We start from the raw sequence: 19,134 nt of genomic DNA on the forward strand, positions 1-19,134 counted from the left end.
TTTTGTTTTTGTTTTTGTTTTTTTGAGATGCTATTGTGCAAGAAAACAAACAAACAAGAATGTCACAGCACCAGGACAAAAAGTAAAACATTTCAACCTCAACTCACACACCACATTTCTTGGTATAAGGAAACAGAAGTGCTCAAAGTATGAGAGCAATATTTTCTCAGTGACTCCCCACCAGCATAATTGTAGATGTTCACCTTCTCCCCAGATATTCCTAGGAAAACATAATTCTCCTGATTTATTCAGAGTCAGGATATTTGATAAACTTCTGTAAACACAATGGACAATTTCACAGTGAAATTAAAAAAAAACCACAGATGTGGCATATCAGAGATCACACTGCACCAAGGCTCTCCAAGCCTATGCCTCTTCTTTCATCAGCCAGTTGTACAGTTAACATCCCCTTGGATTCTTTCAGAATTATCTAATTCACTCAAACATGTACCTAATTCCAAGATGGTTCTTTTTATTAACATCAAAGGGCTTTGGATCTGACTCTACTGAAAAAAGAGAAGTTTCTATACAAGGTTATTGCACATTTTTTATCAGGTACACAATAGTGCTTCTGTGACTCCTGTCCCTGCCTCACCTATCATCACACACACGTTAGCAGGTAACAGGGCATTAAAGAGTCATCAGTGTCCTCCAGGAAAGCTGCAGGAAGGTTTCTTGGCATGCGCCAAGCAGCAGTTCTCATAAGGGATCACCTGCACAAGCAGCACATTCCCACCTCACTACCCACACTCTCTTGCAAGTACACAGATGTCTTGCCACAAATTACTGTGACTGAAAAGGTCTGAGTTGCAGAGGGGCAGAGGGAAAAAGGAGTTGTTTAAAAACCATTTCTGCCTGATTCTGCACTTAAAAATTGCTTATGCCTGGATGCATATGTACCTAAGCATCTCTTTCCTAGCTTTATCTCCACCACTACCAACCAAAATCATGTTTTTATGGGCTTCATTGCAGTTATCATAAATCAATAATTTACAACTTCAAAATACACATTCTCAAATGACACAGCTCTGGTCTTCATAGAAAATTAAGGCCCTACCTGTAAGAGGGCAAAACTTCCCTTGCAGCCAAATAAAAAGGCATTCAGTGGGATACCAGACAATTATAACAGCCCCAGTAGAAAAAAGTAAATTGTAAAAATAATATTATCCAAAGATGAACACAAAGCCCTTGTAAACCACCTCCCAAATGACTGCTCAATTGCAAGTGTTTTAATTTCAGTGAATGCTGTAAAACTTGAAATTAGTAAATTAACACAATAAAATTAGTTAACTGTAAATTAGATTAAGTTTCAAAGGAAATGAAGTAATGACACTTCTTGCATTTCAGACCTTGCAAAGCTGAAGTTGTGTCCTTGAAGATTATTTCCCTGCCCTTACACTGTTGAAATCCCTGATATTGTCAACACTAAGTACAAAAAAGTACTCGAAATTCTACAAAATCATTTTTCAAAGCATGACTAATAAAAGCAGACCAAGAAGTTAATAGAGTAAGGAATTTGGAAGATGCTGAAAAGTATTAATAAACAAGACACACCCTTTAATACACCTGGAAAATATCAGAGCGTGGAAAATGACCTGAGCAAATAATCATAAATTTCAACTGAAAAATGGAGTGAGGGAAGGATGATTTGGAGAGTTTGTGTTCACTGCTCAATCTTAAATAACGGTCTAAGTACCAACAAACAGGAAACATCTTTGCTCAGGTGCTGAATGTCTTTCCTCCTGGAACATATATAGGTTGAAGATGTGCAGCACATCATATAACTGGTACTCTAAAAATGGACCCTGTATAATCAGCCTTCCACTAGAAAAGTACAGGAATTGCAATGATTCATGGTTTACTCTTCTAATTGCAATTACGAAACCAAATCTTACTTTAAAAAATACTGATATTCACAGGACATAAGAGCATGTGTTTACTGGTAATGTCACTGCTCTTAGAAAAAAAAATTCATCTAGCATGTATAATTGGGAGAGTAATTTTTAGATCTGTGAATACATGATCCTTACCAGTTCACAAAATCCAGACTCCTTTACCAAATTCCACTCTCCTTCTCAGGAAATAAAAAAAAAAAAAAACAACCCAGAAGTTGCACTAAACTGGGCTCAAAGCTGCTTAGATGGAAATCACAGTCCGAGAATGGCAGTAAAGGGGTTTAAATTTTCTGTCTGAGAGCATCAGCTGTGGTTCCTAAGCCTTACTGTGAGGCTGGAGAGCCACCCTTTGGTCACTGTTCTAAGTGCAAAATCAATATAACTACACATTGACAGCTTCTGCCTTCTGAGGAGGGCTCTTGATGAACACCTATAAATTTACTGGTCTCACCAATAGCTGTTCCAAGGATGTCTGGTTTAACACCATTTACAGAGTGCATCTTACCTCACAGGGGTGGCAGGGAGGAGTTTCTGCACGTGGTGAACTTTGAGCATGTTATGTGCTGAATGCTGCTGTTACACTCCGTGCCCTCTGTTCTCTGTCCTATAATGGACACAAACCAATTCCCACAAACTGAGTGCCTGTATCATTTCTCACTGAAATGAAGATGAAAGGAAACAGAACATTTGTAGCTTTGTAGGTTTCTTTTCCCAGAGCCCAAAACTGACTAGATGAAAAGGTTACACCTGAATGACAAACTACTTTGTTACACAGCTGAATGTGAGGAGAGCAACACACAGAAAAGACCAGCAAACTGCTACCATATGATTTCAGCAAAATAGGCTGGACACTGCTGTAGAAAGGCAAAATCCTCCAAGAATGTAAAACACAAATATTAAGATCAAGAGAAGTCAGCCAGCAGGGCAGAAAGGGAAACTCATGGAAAGCAGGCAGAGAGATTAAACTTAAGTCCCACACAACTCTGATTTCACATTGAAAACCACAAACCATTCCCGGAAAGGAAGAAGCTTTTATGCTCCCTCTTAGCTTTGATGTGAGCAACCTTCTTAAATGCTTCTGCATTTTATGAGGACAGACCGAGTTCCCAGAGTTTTCTGTTTACTCCTCCCTCAGGACTTTGGGGGCTGTTTCTTCTTTCAACTCAGGATCATCCTCTACCATAGTCAGCTTTTGCTGGTCAGTATCAAGGGGAATAAGTCCATGAGGCAGAGAAGATAAATAGTGGATATATAAAACACTGGATAGCCCAGACACGGCAAGAAAGCAGTAGTCTGGAATTTAGATACAGACTATTGAACACCAAGACCAGAAAACTTAGATGAACTAAAGACTGTTCAGTGACCAAAAGAAAAAAAAAAGAAGGAAAGAAACAGGCTGGAAATAGCCATTAGTTCAAAACACATATAATTAGCAGAGGCTGAAGTAATTAGCAGTTGCTGAGGTCATTAGCACTTGCTGAAGACTTCTGAATAGCCAAAGAAGCAGTTACAGTACTGAGGACAAATGTACTTCACATGCTCAGGAATTCTTTCAAACACTACATGCCACACCAACTTTATGTTCCCACTCACTTGTCATTTTTGGAGATGCAGATGCATCCCCGAAAAGGAGCTGGAGAGATCTCTCCAAGCCCGCATGGTAAGTTAGGAGAACATGAGGACAAGAGAGGAATTTTCAGCTGATCAGACTGCAAGGACTCTGGCTACTTCTAAAATGAAGGGCCTTTTCCTCCCACCACCAGAGAAAGAAGAGCACGCTGGATCACTGAACATTTCCATTGGCTAAAAAGTGTTTTAATTATTCTGTTAGTGGCTCTCAGACACTTCGCCTTGCCACAAAAATATAAAAAATTAATATGAAATATAAAACTGATAAAAAGAAAATGACAGTCATTACAGTTTTTGGTTTCTTTCTTGAAGTACTGGGTCACACACACTGCATACTTTTCTGTAAATGATTTTGTTTAAAAATCCCCATTTATTTTTATTTCAGCCTGCAGTAATGTATACTAATTAATGCTACCACTAAATTAAACACCAGTTTTGATTTGTGACTGCAGTACTGTTAAATGTCAGTGTAGTAGGCATTTGCACCATGGACTGACGAGAGGGTCTGATGGTATTTACAGTCAGACACATCTTTGTCTTTTGCTTTTGAGCAGGTGTTCAAGGTGGTCACTTGGAAGTTGAAACCAAGATAAACCCAGTGTGGAAAGGCCTCTTCTGAAAAAGAGTAATCACACTAAGGAGGTGATGTCACAGTTTTTGGAATTATGACTGCACTAAGAAATGAATGGGCTTGAAAGGACATGATTTGATACACCCCACTGCAAACCCAGCAGTTTCTTCGTCAATTTGCCAGGAAAGAGAACTTGGATGCGATTCCCTCCACCAGTACTGGTCACAGTTGACTGTAGGGTACTGAATCTGGAACTGAAAGTAAATTTAGGAAAGCAAGTAGCATAATGTGACTAAGATAATTTATCACCAGACAATGGCACCCTGCTTATATTTATTCTGAAACACTTCTGAAGGAAGCATCTTATGAAAGTCACCTTCTTGCTCCATTGCAGAAGAGCAATTGTGTGGTCTGATACTGCTGTCAAAACACAGCAGCTGTACAATGTCTTCAAAGGAAATAAAAACACATCAACATGGACTTAGCTAATTGAAGTCAAACATAGCTGAGTGGCAGGCACCACTTTGGGATGACACATGACATTCTCCACCAGGCTGCAAAAGTTTCACCCAAAAAGGTAAATTTTAGACATCCAAAATACCTTGTGTTGTGGTTTCTTTAATCCTAAAAATGTTCAAATACAAATGTCCTCATTCTGGAGAAGTTTTCTGGGATTTTCTGTTTGCGTTACAACAGGTGATTGGAAGCACTAAGATTAATGTGTGAGCAGTGATTGGCAAGGCACTTTAAGACTGGTAACCCTTTAGTAAGAACTGGTTTTATTCAAAACTGTGGAAAAGCAAGGAGTTACAAGGACCTTGAGGGAACCACTGCTGCCTCCTCCTCTGTACAACAGGACCCTGTTTTCAAAAGATTCAGATTCCTGAATTCTGATGAAGAAATAAAAAAGGTATCTCCACACACTAGGAATGTGTTCAGGTGCTTTAAATCTCATCATGTGGGTGAGCAGCTGGAGCAGAACCAGCATACCTACAATGTGTTTAGCACAGGTCTAACCTAGCTCTTCTCATGGTAACCCAGAGCTTTTCCTCTCTGTGTTGTGAGGACACACATTCTAGACCTGGGCAGGCACCTCAAGATGCTTTTGCATTTGTCAGCTACAAGGAGAAAAGGGGCCAATCATGGCCACAGTTCTCTCTGGCAAGAGGCAGGAATGGGAAGGAGCGCCCACAGTATCCCCACAACGATATCTAGAATCCCCACAAAGGAAAGTTCACAGTGAGCACCTTACAGTGCCCTTCACAGAGATGAACAACCGTGGCTGGCAAACCTGAGGCAACCTCTCCTGATGATACAAGGAAGAGCCAACACTCACATGTCCCTGCTCTGGGGAAGGTGTTCAGGGAGTCATCTACAAAAGCCAAGCCTTCCAGGTGTGTCTCCCACAGGAGTGTTACTAATCAGAATGCGCATGGAGCAGGATCATATCTGCTCATGCTCATGGACATTTTCACGACAGGCAGCTCAAAACTACAATTTGATCTTTAAAACTCAGTTCTAGGTACTACAGAACACAACAAGGTAACTAAAACTTAAACCTTTATGACAATTAGGAAACTCCACCCTTTGAATAAAGAGCCTTTTTACCTCTATCTTAATAGTAGCTTGAAATGCTGCCAACTTCAATTAAAGGAGCATCTACTTTCCAATTAGCAACTGTAGGCAATTCCTACCAGTCCCTGGCAAAGCACTGCACTATAAATAATCCAGAGGAAGTTCTTCTTGATGGGACCCCAATTGCTGGCACCTTTGAGAATCTCACTTGCTGCCATGGAAGAGATAAAAATGGGACAGCATAAGCAATTTGAAACTGTGCATTTGACAGAACATTGCTTGCCTGTATTTTAAAATAAATAAATCCTGTTGTGATTTTGATTATACTAATTTTTTACTTTATTGAACTGTTTCCACTTTAAAAATGTATATGTTTTGTTCTACACTGTCTATTAAGATGAAAAATAAAACCAGACTGATCAGTTTTGCTTTTGGAACTTCTGTATCAGTTGCCAACACAATTATTTTATGTTTAAATTGTAAACAATACCTGGTGAAATTTTAATCCAAACCAGTAGAATTTTTAAATTGACATCTTAAAACTGTTTCTGGAAGCATTTCTCTTCATATTGAATTCTGAAACCTTTTTAGAGAATAGAATCAGTATTTTATGCCTGCATTATGCAACAACATTACATTCTGAAAATGGAATTATTCAGAGGGAGAAATATCTCATCAAAGAACAATTAATGAACTGAAAAGAAAACCCTCATGCTGTTACACTTCTCGCCCATCAGGCAAATACATAGAACAGATCAGAATGTTTTGTCCAAAGGCTGGGAAACGCCCCAGTGACTCCCAACTGTCTGTGAAGATGTTATACTTCAGGAATAGACGCTGCTCCAAGCTGGAAGACAGAGTAATATTCCTACTCAAGATATAGACTCCATCATTGTGGAGAGTGCAAGTCAAGTTAAGGCCAGATTTGGATGAGTTCTCATTGAGGTAGAGCCACTCTTTGGTGGTAGTGTTGTAGGACTGCACCGTTAGCAGGTCCTCGCTGGGGCCGGATCTCTGGTTTGGTCCAAGGTCGAGGATGCAGCCTCCCACCAGGTAGATGGTCTCCTCCACAGACAGCATCTGCTGCTTGCGGATGTGCACGTCACACAGCTCCAAGTTTGTCCAGGAATCAGAAGTGGGACAATACTGCAGGATGCTCATGTTCCTGCCTGAAACAGAGAGGAGACATTCACAAATAAATAATTCTGTCAGAAGGCACTCATGGGGGGAGCATTTTTCTTTCCTACAAAGCATCCCAGCCTTTACTGCAGATTGCTCACACACTTGCAGGGTAAACCAGGGGAGAAATTGCGATCACCAACAGCTGCAGCTCTTTGCCGTTGACAAGAAACTTTGTTCTGTTCCTTGGCACAAGGGAAAAAAAATATGATACTTCTGGCACATTACATGATGTAAATTGTCTAGGCCAGCAGATTTTATCCCTACTTTTTAGCTTATGCTTTTAATTCTGTCTCTGATTGATACAAAAGAATTTTTTTACAAAGAGGGAAATGGAGCAATAGTCCCCTCTCCAGAAGTGGTCACAGATAAATCACACTATCCTGAAGACAGTACACTTCATTAATGGCGGTCGAGTGATGATTTATCATCCAAGCTTAACTTTCATACTTTGCTTTTTATTCCATATGTCAAAGTTTTATGGAATAAAATTTGTAAAGCTGGTTACGTTTTAACAAGTGGCCTGGATGACTTAAGGGCACCTTATAAAGAGAGAAACCCATATTGTCAAAATCATCTAAGAACGAGGAACTCTGTGCTCTGCCATCAGAAAGAAGCTGAAATCATCTCCATAATTCACAAATGAGTGGGCACATTTCTGTGCAACAGTGTTATTCCACAAAATTGTTACAATGCCACCCTGAAGTCCTGGCTGAAGACCCTGACTGTGCCCAAGTCTTCATTAAATTATCACAGAATGCACATGACTCAGTAAATTCAGTCCAGTCTCGGGAGACCGGAGCTCAAATCCAACCTCAAATGACAAGCAGGAACAGGTTTGCAGACTCCAGACAGGTCTTTTATTAAATCTGCTCCATGTTACCCATCTGTCCTGCACGACTTCCAGATAAGCTCCCAGGGGAAAGAGCAGACAGGGACATACTGACAACTTCTGTAAGGGCATGTGTATAAATAGTCAGAAATATAACTGGATTCTTGTGAATGAAGTGCATCATTAGTGACATAATCAGGGAGGTGCTGCTCCATCCAGCATTTGCACTCTGATTATTCTCATGGCAGTGCTCTGTGAAACTACAGCTCTACATATGGATGACCTTTGTCTACAAACAACCCACCATTTTCCAACTCATTAAGGGGAGGAGAAGTCCCAATTAAGTTTCTATGACTATCTATAGCAGTAAACTTCCCCTGGAAAATGCGCTATTTGAGAGTAGGTGTATGAAATAGAAGCCCATTGCAACATGGACCTCACATGCTCAGTCCACAGCCTGGGTCTTTTATATTCACTGAAACAACAACAAAAAATCCCAAAACAAAACTCACAATACAAAATATGAACACGACAGTGCCTGACACAGAATTTCTATTAGGATCTATGTTCACAAGTGAGAGTTGCAAACTCAAGAGAAGGACTTTATTCAAGAAGTGTCATTAAAACTTACAGTGGGAAATTCCAGATCCTACCATCTTTTGCAAAGTGCAGTCTCAGGAGAAAGCTCTACACAAATTTTAAAAAGTAGCCCACAAAATCTACCAAAACTGAGGTATATATACAAAAATACCAAAAATTACTAAAAATAACATAACACAAAAAACATTAATTACTGCATGTGTTTTATGTAGTAAATGTAGGAAACCAGCAAATAAACCTTATTATTTCTCAGATCCTTACGTCTTAATACTTTCTGACGTGGCATAATTCAGAAGGAAAATCACCAGTGTAATTGTGGCAATTCTGGTTCTAAGTCTGCTAATTGTCCTAAGTCAAGATGTCACAGAAAAACTGATTCTGACCGTTCTTCAGGAAATTATTTATAACAAGCAGAAGAAACAGAAGCCTAAATGTGCTAGTTATCCTGCTCAACACTTCCTGTTTTTTTACTGTCCTATTTCCATTGAAAAAGGCATTTAGGAAAAGACCTGGGAAATGACAGAGGTTTGGAGGGCAGCAGCGAACCCCTGAAGTGTGGAGGAAGCAAGAGGTAATGCAAAACTCTCCTTCAGCTGAACCCACAGGCAGCAAGTACCGAGTCAGGAGCCTGACAGAGGGCAGCAATCTTGACTGCACATGCCTGGATGAGGAGTTTTACAGGAATGCGATCTGAATCAGCAATGTGCTGATCTTCCTCTACAAGACACCAGGAGCAGGCATCCTAATGAAAGCACAGCACAAGCATCAGAAAAGGAACTTGCAGAGTTCAGATGGTGAAGGAGAAAAGTTGGTTTTCCTGTAATTGTGTAGCACTCTTAACCAAATCAGAGGTTTTTCACCTTCTTTTCACCCTTCTTTCTCCCTCTCTCTAGATAAAAATGCCAAACCCCTAACCCTGGTCTCTAGAGATAAGACTTCCCATTAATCTGTTTCAACCCCTTCTCTTCATTATCTTGTCTCACAGGATGTTTCCCTTTGGATCTCACTTCTATACACGATAAGTGTTTCATGCCAGACATCTCAGAGTCCCAGTGCTGGACAGGATGGAGCACAATGGCCCCAGCAGATCCTGCAGTGAGGGTGACAGAAGACTGGTACTGCAGCACACACAGCATAGCACAGCTCTCCATACAGATGCATTTTCCCCACAGAAGCCACCAGACTCTTGGTCAGAATGGTCTGGAAAAAATGTATTTCATCACCGGAAGGACTTTAAGGGGTGGCAGTATGTCTTTTATAAAATTTAAAATGATTCAGAGCTCAAATCTGCTTAGACACTAGAAGCTTGTTCTAACATCAGTTTAGCTCTGCTTGCAGTACTGTCTGCAAAAGCTAATCTGTCTTCTAATTTCATTCTCTGTTTGGAAAGAAAGCCCTTAAAACTGCTGTGGTCAACTGAAGTGGGCACAGGCCAAATTCCAAAATCCTGGTAAATACTGAACATTTCAGAAGGTTAAAAAATTGACTTCTAAAGCTCTGAGAAAATGCCTTCGTCTCTAAAAATGGCACTAATGTACAAAAGGAATGAACAATTAGGATCTCTTTTTAACTGAACTTGTTTGCCCACTGGATAAAGAAAAGCAATTGTCAGAAGAGAATGAAACTCCAAATTCTTACCTCTGTACAGTGTCCTCAGAAAATTTAGTAGAGAAATTAAATAAGCTAAAAGTGCTGGTTCTTGCTTCAGTTTTTGATTGTTCTATTAAGGTATAGCTTGAATTTTCCTGTGAAACTTTATAGTGAAAAGATCATGACATCTATTAATACATGAGAAATACTAAGGTAGGAAGATCTTTTCTATGAATTTTTCCTTCTGACAGTCTAAAACGGGTATTTTAAAAGTAAACAAAGTATTCCCGTACTGTGTGATCAAAATCTAAGAAAAGGGGTAGTGGCTAAACTGGGTGCTGAAATACCAATCAGTTTGCTCTCTGCAAGTAACAGAGCCCCAGGTGCACACAGCCTCTGAAAAAAATACAAATACCTGATTCTTCCCTGAGAGAGATATTGTTTTGTTTTGTTAATTATTTTCTACCAGCAATTAATTTCTATGTGTTCTAATGAGCATTATGCAGCCTTCTGCACGAGTTCAAAAGCTTTCCTGAAAAACAGGAGAAAATGATCTGGGTCTTGGAAATGATCAGGAAGCCAACAAGAAGGAACAGCAAACTTGTTACCTCGTGCAGTGTATCCTCCAATAACATAGATCTTGCCCTTGCATTCACAAGCTGAGAATTCTGCAAGAGGGTTTGGCATGGATGCCACAAAATTCCACCAGTCATTCTCCGGGTTGTAGCACTCCACATTGGAAAGGGATTGGCCACCGATGGCATAGAGCTTTCCACTGACAGCCAGGAGCTTGAAGTTGGATCTGAAAGAACAGATTGCAGCACTGAAATGAGGTGCATCCATGTACAGAAATAGAGAGGAAAACTCTTCCTATCCAGGCTCTGACACATCACCTTTCACAGCTTTCACCACCACTTGAAGTATCTGCAGCATCTGAACTCTTCTGTGCAAAGCTGAAATGCTGTAACTACACTGCAATTACTCAGGACAGTATCTACTGACAGTTTGAATGTTAATGATGATGCTGCTGAGACTAAGGAATATTTTATTTTTCAGTCTGTGCCAGTTCAGCCCTAGATGTTTATATAACCAATGTGCTCAGTAGATGGCTCGTTTTTAATTGGCTTTTAGAAATGTGCCATTGGTAGAGAAAAATGCATTACATGGACACACAGTGAAAGATATAATTTCAGTTAAAATTTCAGAAATTTCAAACAAGACTTGATGGATATCTATGAATGCATGCTTGTTTTAGGCTCTAATAACCCTAATAAAAAAGCAATTTAAAGTGGAACACATTGAATCCTGTTCTGCAAAAAAAAGAAGAGAGAATCTTCTGTACCCTATTCATCATTAAACTACTAAATACATCCTCTGAATCAAGATATATCTGTAGATTATGTTCTACCCATAGCTGAACAAAAATTACATTGCACCCCATGAGCAATGCCCTCCAAACTGATCATTCATTTCTTAGTCTGTTCCACTATGCTCTCAAAATTCGCACATGGCAAAAGGCAACTTCCTAATTCCTGAAGCATAAGAATTCTCCTATCTCACACCCTGAAGGTAATGCAGACAGAAACAAATGGTCAATGGGTATTAAAAGTGCAGATCTGGAAGAAGAAACTGGAGGAGGTGAAGACAGAACTCTGGTGTGCAGCTCTTCCTTCCAGCTAGGGAGGCTGGTCTAACAACGGATGAGCTTTTCCTCTCCCCAGGAACAGTATCACTGCCTAGAAATGTTGTTCCTTCTCTTCTGCTGAGACAGTTGAGATTTTATCATGAGTGTCCCAATTAACTGGACGTGTGGCAGTCCCTGGAGCTCACTGGCTCAGTGCAAAGCCAAACAGGGAACTGTTATGTCTGTAAAACCAAAATGATGTTTCAGACCTGCACTGGCCTGCTGGGCAGCAAAGGGAGTTCCACCCTGCTGGAATCCATCATTCAAAACTCACTGCTAAGTACTTTTGCAGAGCTTTGTCTGGACAAAACAAACCCTGCCTAGCTGCAGACTGCCATGCAACTTCTTTTTATTACATGTATTTGGAAAAAGGATATGTTTCCAGATGGAATCACTTTGTTCTTGTCAGCCTGATACAGCTTTGGAAACTAAAATGCTCCTTTGAAGGAATTAATTGTTTTTTATTCATTTTTCCCCCCCGACATTTACGATTAGGTTAGTCTTTTTATATTCCCTCAATAGCAATTATGCTTTCCAGTTTAGAAAATCCAGAATAACAGGGCAATCAAAAGCAGATATGAAATGAGGATAATTAATTGCAAAACATTCTGATTTTCAAAGCAATTTAACTGTTGTAAAAGTTAGGACAGAAAAAAAAATCCCACGAATTAACAAAGGGAAAACTATCTATTGAAACACAAGCAGCACAACTTGCAGCTTTAAATATTCTAAAAGGAGGCTACAAACCTTTGTGTCAGTCATTTAACCACTTCAAACACTCATTAAAATGGATGACATTCAGTGGAGCTATCTCAGATTTATGGAATTCATTAACAATAAGGTTCATTTTACTCAAAAGTAGCTGCAAATATCCATCAGCACACTTTATATGAAAGTCTGGACAATGGCTCAGTATGTTATGAAAAACTTCTGCCATTCACCTTTCCATGCCAGTAACAACAGGTGTCTTTATGGAGAGTGCACATTTTTATACTCTTTTAATGTGTTGAAGCAGCTGGAAACAAGGAAAGCAAACACTGAGCAGGGAGCCAGCTCTCTACAACCAATAGTTCCATGGACTACAGCCTGGAAACAGCTGGGCCAAATCCATCAGATTCCACCATGATAGAACTCCACTCGTACCTGCTACTTGTCTAAACCTGAAGGATCAAGACGTATTCCCCAAAAACCAGGCCTAGTGGGTCCCTTCTTGCTGGGACAAGCCAAGGTATAAGCTGCCTTGTGCTGCCTCCATTCACTCTGAACTGGACCCCAGGAACACCACTGCAGCAAGTGGCAGCTGTGGGGTTTTACCATCACTCAAAATCCATTCTTCACTCAACGAAGTGCAAAGCGCTGTATGCACAAAAGAAGGAAAGTATAATGCACAAATGTAAAGGAGCTGGAGGTCAGAGAAGCTTTCTGCATGCAAGACAACATTCCACAGTTTCCCAAAACCCCGCTCTGGATCGTGCTAGGTGTATCTGCAGGAGGCCATAGTGGCAGTGGCTATAAAGGACCAGCACACATGGTTTTTCTTCACTGACAATCTCACTTAGTGTACAACAAAAAAAGAGTTAGCCTATATACTAGGGAGGACTTTTTGATCAGAGGGGTGGCTAAAGATGGAAACAAGATACCTGGTAGGAGGATTGCAGTGTAGGCTGGAATCTACACAGCTGGAGGATTTCAAGACCAAGTTAAATGTGTATTTATTTGCAAGGTAGCCTTGGTCCTACTGCAGAACATGACCCTTGGATTAACCAACATTGTTTCTTCCTGCAAAATGAAGGAACCTTAAATTTTGAGAAATTTTAACCTTAAAATTTCTCAAAAATCAGATGACTTCTTTATTCTAGAGTTAAAGCACTTACAACAGATACAAGGAATCATGAAAGCACAGTTATGGAGCAATTCCAAAGTGTTTTACATATTTTCAGTAAGTTCCTTTTTTTCCCTTTTTTATATTTCTTGTGTGAGCTTGCAGAGTACACTGCATTAAACATTTAGCTTTAGAAGTGTGTGATACATTTGTGGTAAGTAAGGTATGACCAGTTCTAACTTGAAAAAAAATTTGAAGTCTATTATTTTCTTCCAGCACAGGAGAATTTTGAGTGAAATTAAAAAAAAAAAAAAAAAAAAAAAAAAGTTCAAAATTAAGAAGGAGAAGGTCTCCTGAACAAGTAGTATTCCCCAGAAGCATCATCTTCTATATTCCTATAAGAATCTTCAGAGTGACAACAGTTCAGACACAGATTGCTCATAAAAATCATATTTCATGTACATGTGCATAATTCCAGCCTGGGGCTTACACAGGTCTTCCAGGCCTGGAATATATACCTGCCATGAGTAGGAAGGTTCTGAAGGAAAATAGAAGTGGAATATACAGCTCTATCTGGCACTCGCAGTAGAAATCCTATGAGTATATTATTTTAAAAAAGTAAATTTCAACAGACAGTGTTCACTTAAAAAGGTTAGGAAAGTTATTCAAGGACATTACTGCAACAGTTCCCTATCTACTTTGTTACCTTCTTGACCCCAAAGGGATCTTGGGCAACACTTACATGGAACTTCTTTTAAAAAGTTGAAGTCATTCTGTCTCTTGGGAATTCCAAGTACAGAAACACCTCTAGAATGAAAAGGTCTAGAAAGTGACCTGAAAATGATCTGTTATGGACTATTTGTGATCAGCATTGGATTTAGCACTCAGACGATGAGAAATTCCATATTCAGTCATAGGCTTCCTTTGTGAGCCTGAGCACATTATTTTAGCTCCCTTGGGCATGCACAAATTTGGAATAACACACTCTGAAGCTCCTGGGGGCATCACATGAACATTAAACAGGAGCTGCCTATTGTGGAAAAGTTTGAAACTGAAGTAATAAGACCCGTACACCTAAAAAGAAAGCCAACAGTGCAGACCCAAACCAGAATGGCTGCTAAACATTCAGGTGGGTTTCATCTTCTACTTAGAAGTAAGTTAGGAGTGTTTCATCTAAGCATATGGAGAGAATCCCAGCATCCTGGGATTCTCCATTATGACAATGGAAATAATTCATGATAAAAATACCTCAGAACTTAAAAGCTTTTTTAGGGCAGAAAACTCTTACATGAACAGCAAAGCAGCAAAATTACGTCCATAACTCCTCAGCCTTCCCTCGAGGCCAACATACGCAGTCATTCATGCAGAACAAATCCAGATCCTCTGCTGTCTGAAGTCAAACCAACTTCAATGGAAACCAAAGCCCTCACTCCTGAAGGTATGTCAAATTTCATCCACGGGATGTAATTGTATCAGCTGACATAAATTCGTGTGCCAGACAGTCACATGGCTGTAATTCCTAACCAGAAAGCTGGGCAACCACCCTGCTTATTTTACTATAGCATAGCAAACTGAAAATATAATTTCAAGCAAACTGCACCTCTAACTGCAGCACAGATGTGTGGAAGACAGGCATCAGCACTGGACATGTAGCATGCAAACCCATCATGTTAAAAATGGCCCTGCTCTTGGCTCCTAGGGCACAGGCTATCTCTCCCTGCCACTAAACACCAAGCAGGTCACCAGGGAGCTGACATGTTATGTCAGATAGAAAAATTAATAATTAACTGCAGAGCTGAGACTTCATAAGCTGGTAAAATCAGAAACTTTTTCTGAAGGGGTCAGCTAAGTTTCCATGAAAAAAAGCTCCCCCGGTTACTCAGGGAGCAACATCCTCAATGCTACTTTGCCGGTGTCATTCTAGGTACCTTTTGGCCTGCAATAATTAGGATGGAATGTAAGACTAAAGATTATTCCAAATATACCCATTTGCCTGCTGCCTTTCTCCAGTAAATGGCCAATGTGAAATTCTATTCAAAGGAACACCTTTGAACAGGAGTCACCTGAGATGTGTTTGAAGATTAAGTTGGTGTGGCAATGCCACTGCAAACAGTTATAGGAGAAAATATCCATGTGTTTATATCAAGTATAATGATTATACATCCTAACAAAAACAAAAAAAAGGCCAAGTGTGGAGGAAAAATGGTCATCTAGAGTTTGAATACACAAACTCTAAAAAAAAAAGGTGCAAAAAGGGCCTTGAAAAGGTTTTTTTTAAAACCTATGTTGCAGAGTCAACACATATAGTAACAGCTTTCTTGCTATAGACATCACACAAACAGAACCTCGTGACTCGATCAATGTGGGACTTCTGTGATGAAGTTAATTTCCATAGAAGACACTGTGTGGGCAGACCTCATTCTCCTTTTCTAGGAAGGCCAAGTGCTCCCAACCCCATTTACACAGGTCCTGCTGTCGAATGAAGCCAGCTAAAACATCTCTGTTCCCCAGGCACCGCAGGAAACTCTGCTACAGGCTCAGCCTCTAAGAAACAGGTCTGTAAGAAAAGGTGTTTGTAGTGTTTAAAAGCCAAACATTCATTTTACAGATGAAACTTTTCCCACCACTGTTCCGAGCAGTCAGCAACACTGAAAAAAATGGTTTCTGATCAGTTGTGATGAGTGAATATTTCAATAAAATTCTAACAATACAAGAATTGGGGGGGGGGGGGGGGTAGGGAAAGGTGAAATGGGAAAGACTTAATTTTAGGTCTAATTCCTGTTTTGAGGGGGGATAGGTGGCAAAAGCTAAATAGAGCTAGGAATAGAGACTGCAATTTAACTATCCAGATACAAAGCATTTATGCCAACAGCTTGGGTCTCTGTGTATGCTCTTTCAATTCATTGGATAGAGAAAAGGATTTCCACTCTACAATAAATTTTGGCTTCCTTACTTTTTCAGAGAAAAGATAAAATTTAAAATACTTTTACTACAATGTAAATGAAGAGGAAGTTCATGTTGGAAACAAAGCCAGTTTGTTTCAGTGAAATTAAAGCCTTTGTTTTTATAACTCCAAAGTGTGTTTAAGGTAGAGGAGCTACAACTTTGGCCAGAGAGAAGGCCTCTTTTCTTTGGCCTCCCTCAAGGCTAGATCTCTATTACTCTTTCAAATATAAATTACACAAGTGTTTCTGAATGCAAACTAAAACATCAATGTGTAATAAATGGTTCAAAAGGATAAAGGTGAAAAAGAAAAAAATTATCAAAATTACGAATGATTCAAAGATCCAAATATTCCAATCAAGTGAGAAATTTCTCACCATCTTCCTGACTCTCTTCTGGTATTTCACTGAAGTGTAGGCCTACAAAACATTCAGACTTTTATGGAAGTACAAACCACTGGACAACTGCTGTAACTAAATTGTTTTGAGCATCTCCAGCTCTGGTATAGCCTGTACATCCCCACTAAGAGCAGGAAAACTTGTCACCATACTTAACTAGAGTTACAATACATCACAAAGAAAGCGGGAAGGGAATTTCCTCATTGGGTTTGTCTGGTCGTTCAGAGCACAGGCAGGTCTGTATCGCGTCCCTAAGGCTAAGCCAGTGCCATGTGATCTACCTCAACACCAGACAGGGACACACGCGTACCCCAGTGAACAGGGGTTACCTCTTCTGGTTCATCGAGGCCAGCTGGCTCCACTCGTTAAGGCACGGGTTGTAGCAGTGCGCGGCCGAGATCTCCTGACTGGTGATGCGGTAGCCGCCGACGATGAACAGGTAATTGTCCAGCGTGGCCGAGCCGTAGCCGCGGACGCTCACCAGATCGGCGGGCAGGTTATTGGCCAGCGGCAGCCACCGCTGCGCCTCCTCGTCGTACCTGAGCATGGCCCAGGGCGCGTCCCCCGCGGGGTGGGAGCCGGCGGGCAGCCCCTGCGGACAGGCGCCCATGAAGTCCCCGAGCAGCACGAGGGTGGCCGTGCCCCTCATGCGCCGCTCCCGCAGCTGCTGCTGCAGCGCCGAGGGCAGCAGAAGGTGCGGGAGGGCGTCGGGCCTGCGCAGCACCTGGTGGTAGTGGGCGGCCATGAAGTCCAAGCAGGCGTCGTGCAGGTCCTGCAGGCCGTACACCTGCGCCAGGCGGTGCAGCTCGAAGCAGTTGCCGAGGCGTACCTGCGACAGCAGCAGCCGCAGTAGGGGCGTGACCTGCAGGTAGGAAGCGGCCTCCACCAGCTCCTCCAGCAGCGGCGGCTCCTTCTCACCGCCCACCTCCTGCTCCAGCCGGGCCAGGCAGGACGTATTGATGAAGTCCAGCACCAGCTCCAGCCCCAGGGCGCTAAGCCCCCCACGCAGCAGCTGCTCCTCCTGGCCCTGCCCTGCCTCCCTCATTCCCGAGCGGTAGAGCGCTCGGAAATAGTCGCTCTGCTCGATCAGCTTCCTCTTGCACACCGGGTAGCATTTGTCCCCCAGCCGGATCTGCACCACCTCCTCCCCGGCACCGGCCCCATCCCCTGCTTCCCCTTCCCGCTCCCCTTCCTCCTCCCGCCGCCGCTCCGCCAGGGACATGGCTCACCGCGGGCCTGCCGCGCCTCAGCCCGGTCGCAGCCGCCGCGCCGGCTCCTCCTCCGCCAGTCGGGCCGGGCCGGGCCGGGATGGGTGGAGCGGCCCCGGGATCCTGGGAAGCGCTGCTGCCGCTCCGGCCCTGCAAGGAGGGACAAGGGAAAGCGGAAAAAAAACCCCAAAACAAAACAACAAAGTCAAATCAAAACAAATTAAGAAAAAAGAAAAACAAACAAACAAAAACCCAAAAAAACAAAACAAAACAAAAAACACCCAAAGGAAAAAAAAAACCGCACACAGGGAGGAAAGAGCAAAAAAAGCCCGAAAAAGGCAATGTTGAGCGCTCCGGCGCTGCCCGCCGCGGGGGGGCTGTCAGGGCATCCCCCGGGCCCAGCCAGGGTGGGTGTCAGGGACGCGGTGGAAAGGCCAATACTGGGCCCCAGGGGACAGCCCAGAGGCGCAGCGATCCCCCCTGGTGCTCCCCTCTCCTGATTTGGGCCGGGATCGCAGCTGCAGCCGCAGCTGTAACCCCTTGCCATAAATGTACTGCTGCATCCCTGGCTAGGGTCAGCATTCCCGAGCCACACGCGCAGGGAAAAAACAGCGTGTGTGTACCGGGATCCGCGCACAGGCAGAGCGGAGGAGGAGCGGCACGGCCACCCTGGTGCCATCGCATTCCCGCACTCCCGCATCCCTTCCCGACCTGAATCCCCCGGCGCTCGTCCTGCACGGCCAGAGCAGCAGTGGGACTCGGGAATGGCAAGTGCGAAACATGACTCTGCTCTGGCCTTCCCGGTTCCCTGCGTGTCCCAGCTCCTGGTCTGCCCTGTGAAGATACTGCATAACCTGTTCTGCTGCTCCATCTTTTTTATTTAAACTAAGTTCCTGGAACAGGACATCTCATGAGTGATAGACGTACTAGGGTCCTGAGTTTGTTTGACATGAACAACGAAAGATTACATTAATAACTGTGCATCTTGGGCAAGGGTAAATTGACAGATTTGCTGTTTGCATTGTTATATTCTTCAAACACAATGACAGTCCTTTATCTTAAATAACCCTACCACCTGTCGAAACAGATGAGAAGTCTGCCATGTCTGTCTTCTTATATGCTGATACTTACTATAAAGATGTTCAAAATATGTTTTTTATCTTTATAAAGATATTTCCTTCTGATATTGCAGACCATAGAAAATCTTT

General features: G+C 42.1%; 1 protein-coding gene across 1 annotated transcript; it reads right to left on the reverse strand.

The window, feature by feature from the left end:
- Positions 1–3,688: 3,688 nt before the first annotated feature.
- On the reverse strand, positions 3,689–17,940 carry KLHL42 (kelch like family member 42). The gene is made up of 3 exons (XM_015627030.1): positions 17,048–17,940; positions 10,480–10,673; positions 3,689–6,839 (listed from the first exon to the last, which is right to left on the reverse strand). Exons 1-3 carry the CDS (start codon positions 17,938–17,940, stop codon positions 6,388–6,390), a joined length of 1,539 nt encoding a protein of 512 aa, XP_015482516.1. The 3' UTR covers positions 3,689–6,387.
- Between the last annotated feature and the right edge of the window lie 1,194 nt (positions 17,941–19,134).

This window comes from Parus major, chromosome 1A (assembly GCF_001522545.3).
Source record: "Parus major isolate Abel chromosome 1A, Parus_major1.1, whole genome shotgun sequence".
NCBI lineage: Eukaryota > Metazoa > Chordata > Aves > Passeriformes > Paridae > Parus > Parus major.

Bases quoted from the DNA above. Each gene is read 5' to 3' on its own strand.
- KLHL42 (XM_015627030.1), bottom strand. From the start codon at position 17,940: ATGTCCCTGGCGGAGCGGCGGCGGGAGGAGGAAGGGGAGCGGGAAGGG. The intron at 10,674-17,047 runs GTAACCCCTGTT...CTGTTCTTTCAG, and splicing joins GCCTCGATGAACCAGAAGAG to ATCCAACTTCAAGCTCCTGG. The intron at 6,840-10,479 runs GTAACAAGTTTG...TCTCTGTTTCAG, and splicing joins TGGAGGATACACTGCACGAG to GCAGGAACATGAGCATCCTG.